Source organism: Aquarana catesbeiana, linkage group LG10, assembly GCF_042186555.1.
Source record: "Aquarana catesbeiana isolate 2022-GZ linkage group LG10, ASM4218655v1, whole genome shotgun sequence".
Taxonomy (NCBI): domain Eukaryota; kingdom Metazoa; phylum Chordata; class Amphibia; order Anura; family Ranidae; genus Aquarana; species Aquarana catesbeiana.
Genome location: NC_133333.1, coordinates 74,704,670 through 74,725,885, shown reverse-complemented (window position 1 = coordinate 74,725,885; position 21,216 = coordinate 74,704,670). Strand labels below are relative to the sequence as shown.

Genomic DNA, 21,216 nt, shown 5'->3' with positions numbered 1-21,216 from the left:
ATTGGCTGAGTCTATTAGATGACAGCCCGAGGGCCAAGGTTAGAGTCAACGGTCAGTGCTCAGAGTGGTTTCAATCAAGAATGGGAACGAGACAGGGGTGCCCTTTGTCGCCCCTGCTCTTTGCCCTGGCAATGGAGCCCCTGGCTATCGCATTGAGGATCAGGGGTTGCAGGGGTTTAAAAGAAAGAGAGGGGAGGAAAAAGTCGCTATGTATGCGGATGACATTTTGTTGTTCCCGGGGGGGACACGGGATTCCTTGAAGATAACTATGGGGATAGTTGAGGAATTCGGCCATTTCTCTGGGTTAACAAGTAATTGGGAAAAATCAGTAATTTTGCCAATAGACCCTCTCATAGAGCCACTCCCATACCAAATATCCCAAATTAAAGTAGTAAGTCAAATGAAATATCTGGGTATTACTGTAACAAGAGATCCAGGGTAATACATAACTGGAAATTTGGTTCCACTTATGAAAAAATTAAAACAGAAATGTCGGGTATGGGGCCGTTTGCCTCTCTCGGTCACTGGGCGCTGCAACTTAATCAAGATGGTCTGGTTGCCACAAATTTTATATATATTACATAATTCCCCAGTGTGGATCCCTAAGCATTGGTTTAATAAAATGGACAGTGTGTAAAGAGAGTTAATCTGGAAAAACGGGGTGGCAAGGATCAGCTTGCAGACATTGCGACGACCGGGAGTGAAGGGTGGTATGGGTGTGCCGGACCCACGAAGCTACTTCCTAGCATCCCAAATGCAGCATGTGGGAGGTAGTAATAGGTCAGGGGACAAGGGAGCAGGATGTAATATTTTGCTGAACGATACCAGTCATGATACAATAGTAGAGGCGATGGAGGCAGACTCCTTTGGCACCAAATGTCCTACTACTCAGATGATGGTTAAAGCCTGGGTATATGTCAAACAAAACACTGGGCTATACTGGTTTCTCGGAGCTCTCCCCATTATGGGACAATAATAACCTTAGCGAACTTAAAAAAAATGGGGATTATTGAAGAATGGGACCGTCAGGGCATCCATTGCTTGATACAGCTATATAAGGTGGGGAGGCTAAAATCATTTCAGGAGCTAGTGGAAGAATATGCAATTTCCAACAGATAATTTTACAGGTACCTGCAAATTAGGCATGCCTTAGAGGCACAATTTGGCGGGAAGGAACCAGTGTGGTGTGAAATGACCTCCCTAAGGAAGTTGATCAATGCCAACTCTACGAAAGGATTAATCTCTGATATATACGGAAGTTTGAATGTGTCAGTTCAGGAGGGTATGGTGGAAAATAAAAATAGGATTAAATGGGAGGGAGATGTTGGGCCACTGTCAGACAGCCAATGGGAGTATGTTCTGTCATCAGGGCCCAGGGTCTCCCTCTCCCCCTCACAGATAGATAGTTTCTCATCTTTATTTGTCATATAGGACATATTATACACCACTGAAATTGTTTAGGTTTGGAAAGAAGCCTGATGCGAATTGTCAAAGATGCGGAGGGGGGAGTGGAGATTTGATACATATGTTCTGGGGATGTCCCAAGCTTCATAGATATTGGAAGGGTATTGTGGATAAGATAAACTCTGTGTTTGGGACATCGCTGAGCTTGGAGGCTAGGACGTGCTTATTGGGCTTGATGGAGGAAAAAGAGATCTCAAGGGATACACAGACTGCAATGATTAGATGCTTGTTTCAGGGTAAAAAACTAATCGCATGGAATTGGCAGAGAAAGGATCCACCGATGGTAGTAGAGTGGATGAAAGAAGTAAGGGAGGTGATAAGTAGAGAAAAATACATTTATAAGAAGAGGGGTAACTGTAAGAAATTCGAAAAACTATGGAAGTTATGGTTGAATCTGGATGAGGTTAGAATGGAAGGTGGGTAGGATGACAGTGGAATCGGGAGGGATGGTTGGTGGGTGAGTGTGGAAGGGGGTGCGGTATGGGGATTTGGGGGAGGTGAGGGCATAGTGGGGGAATGGGGGATTAAATGGAAAGAAAGAAGACATTTTCTAGATCATTGTTTGCAGATGTCTCGATTTGGTGTGTAAATGGTGTAAATATAATGTATGGACAGATGATGACTTCCTTTTTTTTTGTATTGAAATTTTTCAAATAAAAAGATTTAAAAAAAAAAAAAATAATAATAATAATAATGCCATAAATATATTCCCTATTTTGTAGACGCTATAAATTTTAAGCAATATTAACCAATCAATATACGCTTATGTAACAGAATACATATTGGCCTAAACTGATGAAGAAATTTGTTTTTAAAAAAAATGTTTGCGAATATTTGTTATAGCAAAAAGTAAAAAATATTGTGTTTTTTTTTTCAAAATTTAGGCTCTTTTTGGAAGGAAGAAGTAGGAAAGTGGGTGGAAATAAAAAAGAGGTGGTATAGTGATAAGAGAGGTGTGGTCCAGAGAGGTAAAACATGCCCTATTCTTTTTTGAATCTCCTTTATTTTCCAAAAGTTGCAGTTTACAGTCAAACAACGAAAAGAAGTAACGACACATAGTCAAGTAACACTGAAAAACTTTCAGTTAGATTTGTATGCCGACAGGCCCAGCAGAACATGATATGAATGGCCATGTGGAACATGGTACATATGAGGGTAGTCCACAGTTTGCCTAGCCTGTATGGCAGGCAGAGTACTGACCTGAGAGACCTAAAACATAGGCTAGTGAGCTTAAAAATGTGCAACTATGGGGGGCGTGGCTTGGCGCCGGACTCTAATGGACGCCTAATCCCTGCACTCCGGTCCTCAGAGGGTTTCTAAGTAGCTTCAAAGAGCCATCCAACAGCGAAAACATGGGGAAATCTAAGGGGAACCCGTCCCCATCCCGTTCCCGATCCCCGCGGAGACCCGACTCTCAAGCAGGCCGCAGCATTCCGGAGATCTTCCGGACGCAGTCACGCGAGGCCCCGGCTTCATCTCAGGCCTACTCGGCCACAGCGCGCTCCTCCAGTCTCAGCCCCTCTGGCAGGCACAGGACACAATCGCCCGCTCGGCATGTGGTCACAGAACACCCCCTGAACATGGGGGACCTAAGAATAGTGGCAGAAGACATCAAAGCCACCTTCGCATCGGTCATCTCAGACCTGAGGAGAGACATCCACTCCATGACGGTCCGCATGGACAACATAGAAGAAGCAACATCACAAAGTCAGAATGCCATCCACAGGCTTCAGACATCATCCCAGGCACATTCCGTCCAGCTCAGAGACCTACATAGATACATGGAAGACCTGGACAATCGTGGCAGACGACACAACTTACGGGTAAGAGGCATGCCAGAATCAATCGATCATACACAACTTACCCAGGCAACCGTAGCTGTTTTCAACGATCTCCTAGGCAGACCCCCCGAGACCCCTATTGAATGTGAACGCTTACACAGGGCTCTCAGGCCCCGGGGTAGAGACACTGACCCTCCCAGAGATGTGGTATGCTGCCTAGTTAACTTTAAGCTGAAAGAAGAAATCCTTCGCAGGGCCAGAGATCGTCGCAATCTTTCATGCCAAGGCTCAGAAATAAAAATCTTTCAAGATTTATCACCTATCACTCTACAAAATAGAAGAGACTTGCGCCCTCTCCTTGATATACTACGCACAAACGGAATTCAATACCGCTGGAAATTCCCTTTTTGCCTCTCAGCATCAACACAAGGGCGAACAGCTAACCTGAGAGTGCCTGAAGATCTCACCACATTCTGTGAGATTCTGAACATACCTTGCATTGAACTGCCCGACTGGTACCGCTCTCTCAGACCCCCACAACTCAGAAGGTCCAGCTCCATGGATGCCATCCCTGTGCGCGATGAGTTCCACATAAGAAGACGCAGATCCAACTCTCCCAGGGCCAACACTCCCACAGGACCCAGGAACCCAACAGACAACAGCCCCACAGCTTCTCCTGCCCACAGAAGACCCCGTCACGGTGGTGCTGACTAACGGGGTAACTCACCCCTATCTTCGATTGATCGCCTGAAATCATTTCACCCCCTACACTGCGAAGGCCTACGCAAGACAGACGTCTATCTACAGTATGACCATCCGACTTCCCACAATTGGATCCCCTACAAACCAGAAGCAAGAAGGCAAGACTCAAAGGACCACCACAATTCCTCGCCTCTCCCACACCTAGCCCAAGATGGACGCTTTTTGTTCAGCCCCACAGACTGGCCTTACCTGTGAAAGCATCCCCCACCCTTTTACCTCCCTCCTTCGTGCCAGTCTGCTCACTTAGCAAATTTAACACAGTCTTCAAGCAATGGAACATTGGACATGCAAGTATAGCATGAACCTGCACTAAGATAACTATTGTTTGTGAAAGCTATATAGCCCCCCCCAAATTACAATAACTCCCTTCCCTATTTTATCTACACCTCACTATTATGTCACCCCCATAACTCATCCCCCAAGTGGGCCTCTTTGAACCTCCCTAGGCGAGTAGCATTCCCTAATGTGACAGACATATGTCACATTCCCAGGTCAGAATCCCCTTATTTTAACTGCCATCCTAGTTAAAAAACAAACTGGGGCTCACACTTGCTTGTTAGTGATGTTGTTTGTTAATAATGTTGATTCCTCCCTGGAGGGGCGGTTCCACATAGTACCTCAACTACACCCTTAATTCCGCCCAAGCTCCACATACCCTACCCCTACTGTTGTCCCCCCAACATTTAGAGTTGATTCTCATATGCTCGGGTACCCCCTCTACCTGATCAAGAGACTACCCAAATGATTAACGGGTATCTAAACCTAGGCATCCACTAAGATGACGAATAAGACATAGCCTACACTCCCCAATGCCCCTAGTAAAAATATTAATCTGTGTGGAGCCGCTCATCCGGTTGGTATATTGCCGGAAAGAGTTATCAAGTTATCTTCAGTTAAGTTACAACCCATAGGAAGCTAATAATCCAGCTAGGAGGTATCAGTATCATTACTTTTACTGTCACTATCTGTATACTCGTCATACAATGACCTAAGGTATATGGTAAATCTTGTCAGCCACCTCACTAAATGTATGGCTGACCCCGCGTAGGCCAAGCCTAAGACCAGGGTACATAACTTGTTATGATATCTCATTTTACTTTTTTATTTTATTTTTTTTTTTTTTTTAATACTCTCGTTTCGTTGTTAATAGTTCAACACCACATACCATGTTTGTTTTTGGCAACCAAGCAAAAGAACCCGGGAGGACCTCCGGCTTGTGCGAAAGACCCCATACTCCGCCTGGTCAGGGGTCTCGATATTATGACATCCTGACGTATAGACACCTGAGTAAACCAGGCCGGACCACCTTTATGGTGAAATTTCAGACTATCTGTTCTTATACAGTGTGGGGTTCGGTCGCACGGGCTGGAGACCCACTCTGAAAGTAAGGCGAGCATAAATAACGCTAGAATTATTTACCAAATATATAGTCTGGTTAATGTTCTAAGGTTGATGGTACAGATGACTCCTTACTTGTCTCTCTAATTATCTTTACGACTCACAACTAGACGTTCGATTCACATCCCCACAATAGCTAAGGCCGACTTCCCCTATTCAGGCGGACTCACTCTCCTGCCCCAAAAGACCTCACGCGATATTCTATCTTTGGCAATGACACTACTTTAAATCTAAGACCCCCCTCATTTCATTTGATCCATAGCCCCCAAGACTAATACTATAACTTATAGGCTCACTCCTCTATCTTAGCCATCCACATCCCACTGAGGACCAGAGGACTACACTCTATCTCTAACCCGTCACCACCGGCTCCCTCCACCTCCCCACACAACGGGAACCTATCTTCCCCGTTGACCTATACCGGATAACAAATTACCCCATAAGAGGGGTCTCTGAACCCTTCTTTACCTCCGGTACACCTAGATCCCACATATCCTTCTTGATCTTTTTTCTATCTTTTCTCTTTCCTCTTCCTTCCCTTTGCTCCTTCTCATCCTTTCTTCTCCTCTTCCCCCTTTCCCCTCCCCTTCCTCCTTTACAGTCCCCTTTCCCCCTCAAACTCTCTAAGCCTATTTCCATTTCCCGCACACCCCTTTACTGCTTCCTCGGTCTCCGTCACCTCCACTTCGCCTCCGCGACTCCTCCCGATCCAACTATACTCCCACGATCCACCCCTAACACACTCGGAGAGGTATATTGACTAAACCGACAAAAGAGCACACCCTTTTAAAACATGTCGCACACACCACCTACCACCAAACACGACACACTAAAAGTGACATCCCTAAATGTAAAAGGGCTCAATATCCCAGAAAAACGAAGCCAAGTTCTGTCTATGATGCACCAACTAAAATCCAAAATAGTTTTCCTCCAGGAAACCCATTTTCGTGCAGACAAGGTTCCTAAGCTTACAAACCACTGGTTCCCTCACTCCTACCATTCTACCAACCCACAAGCAAAGACTAAGGGAGTTTCAATTCTGATCTCCAAAAACTTAACATGGGAACTCACTGATTCGCTTAGTGACAAGGAAGGCAGATATATCTTTTTAAAAGGCAAGATACAGGGCCGGCCTGTAACTCTGGCTAATATTTACAGCCCCAATTCTGCACAATCTAGCTTCTTTAGACAGATCTCCCAACTTTTATCAGGCTTCTCCGCGGGTCTAACCATACTCGGAGGAGACTTTAATGTAGCCCTATACCCAATTCTAGACACCTCTTCAGGCTCCACATCACTGCCATACCGAACTCTGCGCCAAATTAAACTGCAATTGAACGACCTGCTCTTACATGACACCTGGCGCACTCTTCACCCCAATGTCAAGGACTATACATTCTTCTCCGCCCCTCATGACAGATATTCCAGAATTGATTATCTTTTCCTCTCCCAACCAGACCTTCCATTCCTTTCCCATGCGACAATTGAACCAATGGTCCTGTCTGACCACCACCCCATCACAATGACACTGACTTTCCCTGAGCAGCAGAATGTCTCAAAAATCTGGCGCTTAGATTCTACACTCTTGACCTCAGAAGGAGATATCACAGACATTAGACAAACCATACACAACTTCTTTATCGACAATGACAACGAAGACACATCTCCACTAACACAGTGGGAGGCCCATAAATGCGTCTTAAGGGGCAAACTTATTGCCCTCAAAACATCGCGGAAAAAAGCCCACCAAGCCAGTATCTCAAACCTAATCCAGAAGATTAAAACCCTAGAACTAGCTCACAAACAGACTCAGGCCCAACAAACATATCGAGAACTCACACAAACGAGAGAACATCTACTCACAGAACTGTCACAAAAAACAAAACGTAAATTCATCCTACAACAGAAATTGTTCTATGAATTTGGAAATAAAAGCGGAAAGTATCTGGCCCGAGCCATTCAGAAAAACAAAGCACGTTCCAATATCCACACGATCAGCGACTCCCAAGGTAGAGCGAAAGTCACAGCCCCAGACATAGCCTCCCAATTCGAAGCGTACTACTCTACACTGTACAATCTCGGCATAACTTCCGACGGTGCATCCAATAACAACGATAGACGATCCCTCATTAAAAGTTTTCTAAAGGAACATTGCCCTAAACCGATCGACAGAGAAGATGCTCGCCAATTAGAACTCCCCATTTCAGAAGCTGAACTCAAAAATGCAATCAAACATTTAAAAGCCGGAAAGAGTCCTGGCCCAGACGGCTTCACAGCCGTATACTTTAAGACCTTCATAGAGACACTCACAGGCCCCTTTCTCAAAGCCTTCAACTCCCTGTCCTCCTCCGCGCTCCCCTTCCATAGACTCCTTGAAGCCCACATTACAGTCATACCAAAGGAAGGAAAAGACGCGACCCTAGTAAGTAACTATAGGCCGATTTCCCTACTAAATGTCGACATAAAAATCTTTGCAAAAATCCTAGCCAACCGCCTGCTTCCCCTGTTACCATCACTGATAGATGGAGACCAAGTCGGTTTTATTCCGGGTCGAGAGGCAAGGGATAACACCATTAAAGCCATAAATCTCCATCATTGGATGACAACTAATAAACATAAAGGTTTCTTTCTATCATTGGATGCGGAGAAGGCGTTTGACAGACTGGCATGGGACTACATGGGGGCAGTGTTACGACACTTAGGCCTCCATAATCGCATGTTTAACTCAATCATGTCGCTATATACGACACCCACGGCCAGAGTTAGGATTAACGGATATCTGTCAAACGCCTTCTCCATAACCAACGGAACGAGGCAAGGATGCCCACTCTCCCCTATTCTTTTTGTGTTAACCCTTGAACCTCTTCTGAACTGCCTCAGGAGAAATGAGAACATTAAAGGCATACCCATATCAGGCCACACTTATAAGTTGGCAGCCTTTGCCGACGATATCCTGCTTTCCCTTAGCGAGCCCCACACTTCTATTCCAAACTTATTAAAAGACTTCCACCTCTTCCAGCGCATCTCTAATTTTAAAATAAACTTCACCAAATCACACGCCCTCAATGTCACTATCCCAAAAGAAACAGTTGCGCAGTGTGAATCTAACTTCCCCTTCCAATGGCGACAAAACGCAATCAAGTACCTTGGCATTTACCTTACAACGAACCTATCAGACCTTTTTGCACAAAAATATCTTCCCATCCTCAAAACGATCTCTACTGATCTCAAAAATTGGAACAAACCCCAATTTTCCTGGTTCGGGCGTGCAGCGATTATTAAAATGAATATTCTTCCCCGCATTCTATATATTTTACAAGCTATCCCCATTAAACTCCCCCCGTCATTCTTCTTATCCTATAGAAGGCTTTGTACTGAATTTTTATGGAAACAAAAACCTCAGAGAATCGCATATGATCTTCTGACAAAACCTAAGACGAAGGGGGGCATTGGGCTTCCAGATCTGAAAAAATATTACTGGGCCTGCCACCTTACCCGTATTGTGGACTGGTCATTACATACCCAATTCAAAGATTGGGTCAGACTGGAAGGATCACTGTCCCACTTTCCGCTAAAATCCGCACCCTGGCTGGCTTCGACACATATCCCCTCCATTCTCAAAGAACACCCTCTCATTGGACCGACCCTAGATTGTTTCAGGGAAACATGCCGTAAGTTACACATATCATCTTCCCCAGGCCCTTTGACTCCTATAAGACAGAACCCTGCCTTCCCTCCGGGCATGTCCGCACAATTTCTAGCGAATCAATGGCAATTCCCCGACATGCCGGCACATCAATTTTTCCGCGACGGATCTTTTCTAGATCGCCTCACACTGACTCCCGCCATCACCAGAGACCCCTTACCGTTTTGGACTTACTTTCAAATTCGGCATTTTTTAAAGGAAGCCAACCGCGACTCTTCTATATCAAGAACATTTACTCCATTTGAGCATTTATGCTCTCAATCCAATCCCCAACAACATTTAATCTCCAGCATATATGCTATACTATTTACTGAAACTTCCCCCAAAGAAGGGAAAGCTTGCAAATCATGGGAAAGAGAATTACAAACAGAACTAGCAGAAGACCAATGGGAACACATATTCATGATCGCCCATAAAGGCTCCCTGAACGTATCCATTCAGGAAAATAACTATAAGACCCTGACGCGATGGTACCGAACCCCAGCTATATTGAATAAAATTAACCCTTCATTCCCCAACAAATGCTGGAGATGTGGAGATGAACCGGGCACACTGTTACACATCCTGTGGTCATGCCCAGCTATTCATTCATTCTGGACGCAAGTCCGAGAACTCACGGAATCAATATCGACCTATAACTTAGACCATACGCCAACACAATGCCTATTTCATCACTCAGATTTGTCCACGTCGTACTACCGTAAAACATTGATCTTACCCCTACTAAATGCAGCGAAAATGTGCATACCTAGACATTGGGGCACGCCTAATGCTCCGACCATCCAAGAATGGCTCACACAAGTTGATAAAATAGCGGAAATGGAAGAACTTATTTCCATCTCACGAGACTCCCCAGCTAGATTCTCCAAGACGTGGGCATGCTGGACCCATTTTCGATCAACCGACAGATACCTAACACTGATGACATAAATCTCGACCTGGACCTACCCATTTAAATTCACCACCCACCATCCACGATCTGTATTGTATAACCCTCTCAGCCTCATCACTCTTATACCTATTCCTCTTCCCCAGCTGACGTGGACCCCCCACCCCTAAACAAGGGACGAGTATGGGGGCCACACGTCAAAGTTAGCCCAATTTCACTTTCCGAGAGTAGAGATCGAACAAACCTGACTTGGTTCACCATAAAACAACACCAAACCGAATCTATACCACAAGTGGCGGAGACCGAGGAGACAGGCACTCCTCTAGCCCCCTTATTCTCCCCCCCTCCCCGTTCACCCCTGTTTGTCCCCTCTCCCCCCCCCTCAAGTCCCTTAGGTCACCCCTCCCTCCCCCCCTTTCCCCCCCCTCCCCTTTCCATACCCCCCCCACTCCCCTTTCTCTTCTTTTACTTCCCCCCCCATTTTTTTTTTTTTTTTTTCTCTCTTTTCTCTTTTTCTCCCTTTCTTCTTCTTTTCTTCTTTTATCTACTTCTCATTGTCCACCTACAACCCCTCTTAGCCCCTTGTATGATCTGGATCTCCTAACAGAGCTCCCGACCAACACCTCTACCTTACACGTGGATTGAATTGTCATACAAACCCCTATGCCCTCACCCAACGATTGGGAATCCTCCTCTGAGAAGTATGACAGCGACTTGGAGGAGGGGGGAGGGAGAAAGAGAGGGGAAAAAAAGAAGAAGAATTATCTTAAGCCACTATATTTAACTTCAACCTCTCGATAGTTACTTCAATATGTTACTGGATTTAGTATAAAACCCCCCCCGCGCTGACATAGTAAATCGTAAATCATCAACAAGAGATTCTCTGTTATTAGTCAATTCAATGTTACATCTGTCTCAATCGTAAGATTTTATGTTGATTCCCCACCTTTTGTACAACTGTATGATGATACTGTGATACTGTTATATTGTACTATTTTTCTTTCAATAAAATCTATTTTGGAAAAAAAAAAAAATGTGCAACTATATTTTAACAAAATAATATAAAATAACGGGAAGCGAGCCTCCCGGTGGCCGGCCGGACCCAGAATGGGAACATTGAGACTAAAATAATATATTATAAGATATTCCAATATATGAAAAAGGACAGAACCCAGCACTGAGCCAGGTATACGTGGGGGGGGGGGGTAGAGTGGAGGGAAGGGGGGCTAGAGGTCGAGGGGGAGTGGGGGGAAGGGGGTAGGGGGTGGGATCAAGAAGCTAATGTTTATATACAAGGGCAGAAAAAGCAATATTAACCACTTCAGCCCCAGAAGAATTGACTGCTTAATGAATAGGCCATTTTTTGCGATACGGCACTGCGTTGCTTTAACTGACAATTGTGCGGTCCTGCAATGCTGTACCCAAACAAAATTGACGTCCTTTTTTTCCCACAAATAAAGCTTTCTATTGGTGGTATTTGATCATCTCTGCGGTTTTAATTTTTTGCGCTATAAACAAAAAAACAGCGACAATTTTGAAAAAAAAAAACAATATTTTGTACTTTTTGCTGTAATAAATAGCCCCATTTTTTTTAAAAGCTAATTATTTCCTCAGTTTAGGCCGATATGTATTCTTCTACATATTCTATATAAAAATCGCAAAAAGCGTATATTGATTGGTTTGCGCAAAAGTTATAGCATCTACAATATATGGGATAGATTTATGGCATTTTTATTATTATTATTTTTTACTAGTAATGGTGGCGATCTGCGATTTTTATCGAGACTGCGACAACATGGCATACACATCTATCACTTTTGACACATTTTGCACTGATTACTGTATAAATGTCACTGGCAGGGGAGGAGTTAACACTAGGGGGCGATCAAGGGGTTAACTGTGTTCCCTATGTGTGTGTTCTAACTGTAGGGGATGGGACTGGCTATAGGCGATGAGAGATCGTAGTTCCCATCTCGTAGGAACTCACAAGCTCTCTCTCCTCACAGAACTGGGATGTGTGTGTTTACAAACACACGTCCATGTTCTGCCTCTCGTGCCCGCGATCGCTCATGGCCTGCAGTCATCGCGACTGCCGGTCATGAGCATCAGCACCCCCACTGTACAGTGGATACACTGTAAAGGGACCAGCATATAGCTACGACGGTTCGCGGGATCGTGCCAGTATAATGACAGCAGCTGGTCGGCACGTGGTTAAGAAAGACAGAAAGGTAGAACCTCTCACCCAGGGAATAAACCTAATTCCAGGAGGTCAGCCAGGTTGCAAAACCCCCTGGAGATAGGCATCAGTGTATACAAAATGTTGCCAAGGTCTCCAGGTGTCTTGAAAGATCTCCTCCCCTGCAAGGTAACAGTGAGATCCTCCATATCCCGAAGTTCATTGATTTTGGAGAAACACAGTGATTTTCACGATGGGTTCTCAGATCTCCAGCATAAGAGAATGCATGCCTTAGCCGCATTCAATAACTGAGTTGTGAGGGAAGCTTTATATTTCTTGATAGGACGGTCTGAGAGCTGCAGCAGACATGCCGCAGGGTTCCCCTCTAGATCGACGTTAGGTGTTTGACAGTGCTAATCACCTTCACCAAAACGGCCCAAGTTTGGGACAGTCCCAAAAGATATGGAGCATCGTTCCCTCTGGATTGCCACACCAGCAACATGTACTGGGAACCTCAGGAAAGGAGCGGTGCAAAGTGGTGGGAACCCTATACCAATGGGTCAAGATCTTGTAACCGGTCTCCTATATTCTAGTGGCAATGGAAGACGTCTGAGGAAAATGGAGGATTTTCTACTTCTGCGAGTCAGATAAATGAGTTGCAAGATCTGATTCCCATTTAGAGAGGAACCTGGGTACAAACCCTGTCGCCGGTCGGATCAAAGAGGCGTAGGTCAACGATAAACAGTGACGAATCGGCTCCTTCCTGTGGCAGATATCTTCCAATTCCATGAGTTGGCAGAGTATGCCCGGGGAGCGCGAACACTGGCGAAGAAAATTGCACAACTAGAGACCACTCCGGAAGTTCAAAGGGGGATCAACCGCCATTGCACAGGCCAAAGAGGAAAGCTGTCCAGAAAATCACAGAGATGGAAATGGCCCTATGAGGCCAGATGATGAAAATGGGGGTTCTGGAGGACTGGTACAAATTCTGGATTACCCAGTACTGGCATAATGGGGGAAGATAGCGGTGATATTGAAGAGTGAGGTAATGCATCCCTGGCTACGAACAAAGTATTGCCAAGGGTGGGATGGTCACTAAGGGTTTTCAGCAGGGGAGAAGCAATCCATACCAACAGTTTGCGGTGCCATTGGAGTTCCATGGCCACCCACTATTTAGCTTCAGCATGGCAGTGCCAGCCTACCACCCTGGTAAGGTGTGCTGCTCTGTAATAGGCCTGCACATCTGGGAGACCCACCCCTCCCCTTGGTTTCGAAAGATGCAGAAGTTGAAGCTTAAGGCGGGGCCTCCGGTGAGACCATACAAAGTCTCTAAACATAGAGTTCACCCGTTTAAAGAACACCAAGGGGAGGCGAATGGGAAGTGCCTGCAGCAAATATAAAACCTTAGGCAGCATGGCCATCTTAAGGGCACTGCAACGCCCAATCAAGGTTAGGGTGAATGACTGCCAGTGGAGTAGGTCAGCTTTAAGGCGGGGAACCAACGGAGCAAAGTTGGCCAAATAGAAGGCAGAGAGGTCGGAAGTAATGTCGACCCCCCAGATAATGTATAGAATCTCCCAACAGAAGGAAAATGAGGAGCACAAGGATAGGGTCTTGTCACTGTCTACCGTAATGTTCAGGATAGAAGACTTGGATAAGTTGATATGGAAAAAGGAGAGGGTTGCATACTCCTGCAGGGACTGAAGCAATTTCGGGATTGAAACGAAGTGGGTCTATTAGGAAAAAGATTAGATCATCCGCAAACGCGGCCACCTTATGCGATCCTGATGCTTTCTGATATCCAACGATGCCAGGGTCTGTCCGTACTGTGCCCAGAAATGGCTCTAGAGAAAGTATGAAGTTCAGGGGAGACAAGGGGCAACCTTGCCGTATGCCATTGTGAATGTTAAAAAAATCTGATCTCATCTCGTTGACCTTGACTGTGGCTGAGGGATTGGAGTAGAGGGAGAGGATCCAGCTCATCATGGAGGACCTGAGCCCGATATGTTCTAGAGTAGAAAACATGCCCTATTCTGTGATGCAGTAAGGCAGTGCATGATCGGATATTATGTTTCTTGGAAGTCAGGGCTCAGAATGCATTTTCTGAAATTTTGAACTGGGAGGGGCAGACTGAAGGCTGCCATGGACTAAGTAAGTGAGAATAAGCACATTGGGATGACTTGAGCAGAAACATTAGAAAAGGCTTCAATATATTATGAAAAGTGAAATTCTGCCTGAAAAGGTGAACTGGGCCTTTAAAGATATGAAATAAGAGTGAAGTTTTAAAGTGGTTGTAAACCTCAGACATGAAATATGAACAAAGCATATCACTCTATAGTGTGTACTTGTCTCAATTAAGTGCCAAGTGTAATTTCTGTCTGCTACTTCGCTCCTCTACTATCAGCATGAATAACTTTTGACAAGTTTTCCTCCTGACACCAAGAGAAAAATAGTGACAGAGGAGGGACCTCCAGCAAATTGACAGCTTGACAGCCTCAGCTCTGTTTGTGTGTGTGTCTGAGGGGGGGGGGGGTGTATCCCTTCCCTCCAATCAGCTCTCGGAGCTTTCCTCACTGAGCTCTGCCGTGTGTAATTTCAGCTCTCCGCCCCCCTTTTTTCTGACCTCTCATGCAAGCTTTATCAATTCAGCACTTTGAATGGATCTAGAGAAGAGAGGACTGCAGATAGACAGGTACAACTTATGTAGGAGGATTTGTTTCATATCTGTGTATCACCTGAGGCCAGTAACTTCACTGGGTATATGTAAATGTTTACAACCACTTTGAGTTTAGGTGGGTCTGATGCATGGTGGAAAAAGCACATGACCTCCTCAGTTTAATAAATATGTGTTTGCTCCCACAAAAGGACACTGAATCATTTAGAATTTTCAGCCTTTTAATTATCGCATGGATTCATCATCAAATTCTTTGACAAAATGTAATTTAGAAAAGTGTGGATGTAGAGTGGGAGAAAACTGATAAAATGCACTGATTTTTTATGAGGATAATTTTAGACCTTTTTTACACTTCTTATTTTGCAGATAAAATGTGAGCGTTACTGGCCACTGGATTACACACCCTGTACTTATGGTGATATTACAGTTACTGTTACATCAGAAACTATCTTGCCTGAATGGACAACTAGAGATTTCTCAGTTAAACATGTAAGTTCTTCACTGTGAGAAAGCTTGTTTGCCATGTAGTATGGGTTATCTCATAAGTAGGTATTAAAGCTGAACTACAGTTAAGTAAAGTATGCCCTGTGGATGTTTTGTTTCTATTTCACATATTATAGTAAGCCTAAGAAAGTAACTATATTTAGTCTTGAACTGCAGCCTGTTGTCTCAAACACTAATGCACTCTAAGCATCGAACACTGTTTTGATATCTTTTATAAAAAATTAGCTTTACGAACATCTCATCATTCGCGCAAACATAAGGGATACTACTCATAATATTTGCAGTATGTGTGTAATGTCAGTTTCTATTTGTTTCCTTTTGCCCAGCGAATGTAACATTCCCTAGCATTCATAGTTACATAGTTTGTAAGGTTAAATAAAGACAACAGTCCATCCAGTTCAACCAGTGTAGGTGTGTGTGTAGAAAAATAATTTCCTGTATCCCTGTATATTGTTTTTGCTAAGATGCATGTCCAAGAGCTTTTTAAAATTATCCATACTTCCGCCTGAAACCACCGATTGTGGAATAGAGTCCTTACCGCCCTGATAGTGAAAACCCCCCTACTTAAGGTTAAACCAGCTTAAGGTAAAACCACATTTCTTCCAATCTCATCATGTAGCCCCATGTGCTCTTACACTCCCTGGGACTGAAAAGTTTTGTACTTACGCTGGGATCACCATTGAGATATTTGTATATCGCTATCATATCTCCTCTCAAGCATTTCTTTTCTAGGGAGTATAAATTTAGTGCTTGTAGTCTTTCCTCAAAATTGCGTTACTCCAGCCCCCATATTAATTTAGTTGCCCTTCTCTGGACTCACTCCAGCTCCAGCATATCCCTTCTGAGGACTGGTGACCAGAACTGGGCAGAATGCTTATCATGGTTATGCAATAAAGTTTTCTGTCAGCTTACCTGTCTCCATGTGTTCAGCTGCCTCTCACCTGACTGGTTTTATAACCTCTCCTCTAAGCATGGCCCCACCCCAGGCCCTATCAGGGAACCCTATATTAACCTGTGCACTGCAAGCCAGCAGTGCTGATCAACCATTGTGTGTTAGCTTTCGTGTGTACTTGCTGTGTTTCCTACGTCTGTTTCCAGTTACCGACTTTGGCCTGTTCTTAACCATTCCTGTCTGCTCATGACCCTGACCTTTGGCGTGTCCCCGACCATCCCTGTTTGCCTGTGACCCTGAACCTTGGCGTGAACTCTGTTGTCCTTGTCTGCTTGTGGCCCCGACCTTGGCTTGTCCCTTACTTTCCTTGTTGTTCCAGCCTGCTGCCTCCTTCCTCTTCTCCTGTAGCCTACCGTGAGCGTGAGCTGTGAGACCCTGGGGGCCGCGACCTGGAGCCAGACTGCAGCGCAGTCCATCCTCACCACTGGAGGCTCTGGTGAACACCTGCTGGCTTTTAGACTCCGCGCCCTGGGGAATCTATGCTCTAGCTCCCAGTGGGATCTGTGTCAGTGATCCAGTAGACCTGCTTCCTGAATCTCCCAGGGTTCAATCCACAGCAGCCAGTCCTAGGGTCCACTACCTAGCGGTGCACTTCTGATTCCTACAGAGTGCATCTGTCACCTAGCCTCAAGGTGACCTGACAATGCTCCAGATGTGGCCGAGCCATAGTTTTATAAAATGTCAGAATAATCGTTTTATCTCTGGAGTGAATTGCCTTTTTAATGCATGCTAATATTCTGCTGGATTTGGTAGCCGCAGCTTGACACTGCATGCTATTGCTCAGTCTGTCTTCTACTAGGACCCTAGGTCCTTCTCCATTCTGGAAGCCCCTAGGGGTTTTCCCCCTAATGAGTAACTTGCCTTTATATTTTTACCCCCCAAGTGTATACATATTCAGCTTCTTCTGGAAATAGCTATGACGTTCCTTCGACAAAGGTTTGATGAGTGCATCAGCAGTCATCTCCTCTGATGGGCAGTATTGAATGTCAATAACACCTTGCTCTTGATTATCCCTCAGTAGGTGATACTTGGCATCCATGTGTTTGGTCCTAGGATTGACCCTTTCTGATTGTGTAAGCTTTATACAACCCTGGTTGTCTTCAAAAATGGGAATTGGTTTTGACATGTCTGTCCCAATGTCCACAAAAAGTTGACGAATCCATATCACTTCTTGACAAGCGTATGCTGCTGCAATGTACTTTGCTTCAGTTGAAAATAGAGCGACAGTTTCTTGCTTTCGACTGGACTAACTTATGGTTTCTTCCCCATACTGGAAGATGGATCAACTTGTGGATTTGCGGTCTGTGTAGTCACCGGCCCAATCAGCATCCACATATCCGACCAGTGTTGGATTCGATGTTACTGGTAACCGTAACTTCATATGAATTGTTCCTTTGAGGTATTGCATCACTCTCTTCACTGCGTTCCAGTCATGCAGACAGGGAGCTGAGACTTTCCTGCATAGTATGCCCACTGCTGCGGCTATGTCTGGTCTTGTCACAGTGGCAACATATAGCAGCTTACTGATTGCTCTGCGAAACATGTCAAGTTTTCTGCTTTATTGCTCATTAGGAGTTTTTACTCCCTTTGCATCTTGCGCATGGAATTGTTCCAAGATTTTGGAGATTTTCTGAGATTGGTTGAGAAGATAGCTTCCATCTTCTTCTCTCTCGGTTTGGATTCACAGATAGTAGCTAATATTCCCAAGTTCTTTGATTCCAAAATTTTCTTTCAGCTTGTGAACTATCTGATTGTAATCCCCTTCTTGTTCAAAACAGGTTATAATGTCATCAACATAGAAAAGGATGTATACCCAGCTGTCATCTTTATTCTTGGAGTAGAGACAGGGGTCTGCTTTACTTCTTGAGAATCCCTCTCTAGTAGGTACTTTGTTTATATTTTCATTCCACATCCTTGCAGATTGCTTAAAGGGGTTGTAAAGGTAAAAATTTTTTCACCTTAATGCATTCTATGCATTAAGGTGAAAAAACTTTTGACAGTACCGCCGCCCCCAGGCCCCCCGTTTTACTTACCTGACGCCTCGAATCTTCGTTCCTCGTCCTCGTCAGCTTCATTGCAGCTCAGCCTGGTCGCTGATTGGCTGCAGTGGATGGATTGAAAGCAGCGCAGCCATTGGCTCGCGCTGCTGTCAATCACATCCGATGACTCGGCGCGCCGGGGGGAGGGGCCGAGTGATACAGCGAGCGGCTATAGCCGCCGGCTGTATCACGGGAGCGCGCCCGCAAGCACTCACCGCCGTGCGAGGGAGCTCGCATGAAGGTGGTAAATGCTTGCGGGGAGGAGCTGAAACAGCCGCCGAGGGACCCCAGAAGACCAGATTCGGGGCCACTCTGTGCAGAACGAGCTGCACAGTGAAGGTAAGTATAACATGTTTGTTATTTAAAAAAAAAAAAAAAATAACTTTACAACCCCTTTAAGACCGTAGATGCTATTCTGAAGTTTACACAGAAGATTGTCTCTTTGCTCAAACCCTGGTGGTTGCTCCATGTAGAGGTCTTTCTTAATGTCTCCATATAGGAAAGCAGTTTTAACATCTAGGTGTTTGACTTGCATGCCCTTCCTGGCTGCAATGCTAAGAAGCGCTCTGATGGTGGAGTGTTTTATGACGGGAGCGAATGTTTCATTGTAATCTTCATCGAATTTCTGGGACTAACCCTTGGCAACTAGTCTGGCTTTGTATTTGAGGATATTTCCTTCTGCGTCTGACTTTACTTTGAAAGTCCACTTACTTCCTATAGTTTTGTGGTTAGGAGGGAGCTCCGTGAGTGTCCAGGTTTTATTTTCTTGAAGTGACTTTAATTCTTCTTCTGCTGCTTTTCTCCATTTATTGGCTTCACATTTTGGCAGTTTTTCTATGCCTTCCCAGGATGTGGGTTCAAGTATGCTGTGTGTTTTAACAATGTATGAAAGCAGGCAGGGTGGTATCTCCTTTTGTAGTCCTTGTGGATCTTCTGACTTCAGGCAGTTCAGCAGTATCTGATGGGAAAGTTGATTTAGGCAATGTTACATAGTTAATTTTAGAAAAAATTTGCGCTAAGTGAACAAGTGTTGAGTGATAAATGAGTGAAACAACCTGTGAAAAGGTATCCTGCAGCTGAACACTATAACCCTGATAGGGGGAACCGATAAATATATGCAAAAAGAAGTGCAGCACTGGATAAATATATCATAAACAAACTTAATTGTGAATATTACCAAAAATACAAATGAATAATACAATAAAATTAATAAAAAAAAACATGATCAAAAAATTGTGAAATAAAAATATATGTATATCAAAAACCTAGTGTCCATAAATTTTAAAACAATTAAGGATGATGAAAGTGACTTTGCTGCAGAGATATATATGTGACTTCTCTGCAGAGATATATATGTGACTTCCACCCCAAAAAATGCCTGTCACCTTGAAAAGATTAAAGGCTTACCAGACAGCCTTTTTTAAAGGCACGATGACACCAACACAGAGATCCTAGGTGCTTCCTCTCAGATGCCCTTTCTCATTCTTTATGGGGCCAATATGGTCTGTCCTCCCTTTTTTACTGTTTACATACTTAAATGGGATTTTTTTTGCTCTCCTCCGCTATGTGTCTTTCGTGTTCTATCTTAGCCGCCCTAATTGCACCCTTACATTTCTTGTTGCATTCTTTATAAAGTCTGAATGCTGATAAAGATCCCTCAACCTCGTATTTTTTTAAGGCCTTCTCCTCTGATTTGCTTGGCATATTCACTTCACAGCTTTCAGAGATTGGTGATTCTCATTAAAATAAACACTACGGCTTATTGTCACTTTGTCAGTCTTTGGGTGTAAGATTCTGTAACATTTAGTTTGCTCACTGTAGCCTACTAGAATGCCCTCTATGGCTCTATTCTCCAGCTTGGATTGCTTCTCGCTTTACATAACAAACACTCTGATGTGCCCTATGCTTGGCTTTGATCCATGCCACATTTCGAATGGAGTACTTTTAATAGCTTTTGGGGGTAGTCTGTTCTGTAGGTAGGTTGCAGTCATAACTGCTTCTCCCCAGTACTTGTGAGGTACGTTGGCTTCCGACAACATGCATCTGGCCATTTCTATAAGAGTATGATTTTTCCTTTCTGCTACACTGTTTTGTTCAGGGGAGTATGATGTGGTTGTCTGGTGTACTATTCCTTGTCTCTTGAGATATGAGGCCACATCTTTGCTTATGTATTCTCCTCCATTGTCGGTGCGTATTACTCCTGGTTTGGGTTGGAATTTGTTGCTAGATATGGCAACAAACGCTTGAAGTTTCTCTGATGTTTCATTCTTGTGTTTCATCAGATAAGTAGTTGTGTACCTGGAATAATCATCAATGAAGGAAGTAGATATCTGTTCCTGCCTGATGTGGGAGTTTTCATTAGACCGCATACGTCACTGTGTATTAGGGATGGGCCGAACACCCCCCGGTTCGGTTTGCACCAGAACATGCGAACAGACAAAAAATTTGAGCGAACATGTGAACCCTATTAAAGTCTATGGGACACGAACTTGAAAAATCAAAAGTGCTCATTTTAAAGGCTTATATGCAAGTTATTGCCATAAAAAGTGTGTGGGGACCCGGGTACTACCCCAGGGGACATGTATCAATGCAAAAAAAAAGTTTTTAAACAACCATTTTTTCAGGAGCAGTGATTTTAATAATGCTTAAAGGTAAACAATAAAAATGAAATATTCCTTTAAATATCGTGCCTGGGGGGTCCCCTTAGCCTGCCTATAAAGTGGCACATCTGTGATGTGATGTGTTTTACAGTGCCGCAGCAAAATTACATTTTACATTTTACTCGCCAGTTCCTAAATGTCTTGCAGGACAATTTTATAGGTCAGATGGTAGACGCACCAACTAGAAATAAAGCATTACTGGATCTACTGA

At 44.3% G+C, this 21,216-nt stretch overlaps 1 protein-coding gene across 2 annotated transcripts in view; it reads left to right on the top strand.

The window, feature by feature from the left end:
• The window catches only part of LOC141110735 (receptor-type tyrosine-protein phosphatase H-like), a 788,595-nt gene that overhangs the window by 675,290 nt on the left and 92,089 nt on the right, over window positions 1–21,216 (top strand). For both annotated transcript variants that reach the window (XM_073602293.1, XM_073602291.1), the window contains one exon: window positions 15,217–15,339. In XM_073602293.1, the coding sequence (XP_073458394.1) occupies window positions 15,217–15,339 (123 nt within the window). The remainder of the gene's footprint in view (window positions 1–15,216; window positions 15,340–21,216) is intronic.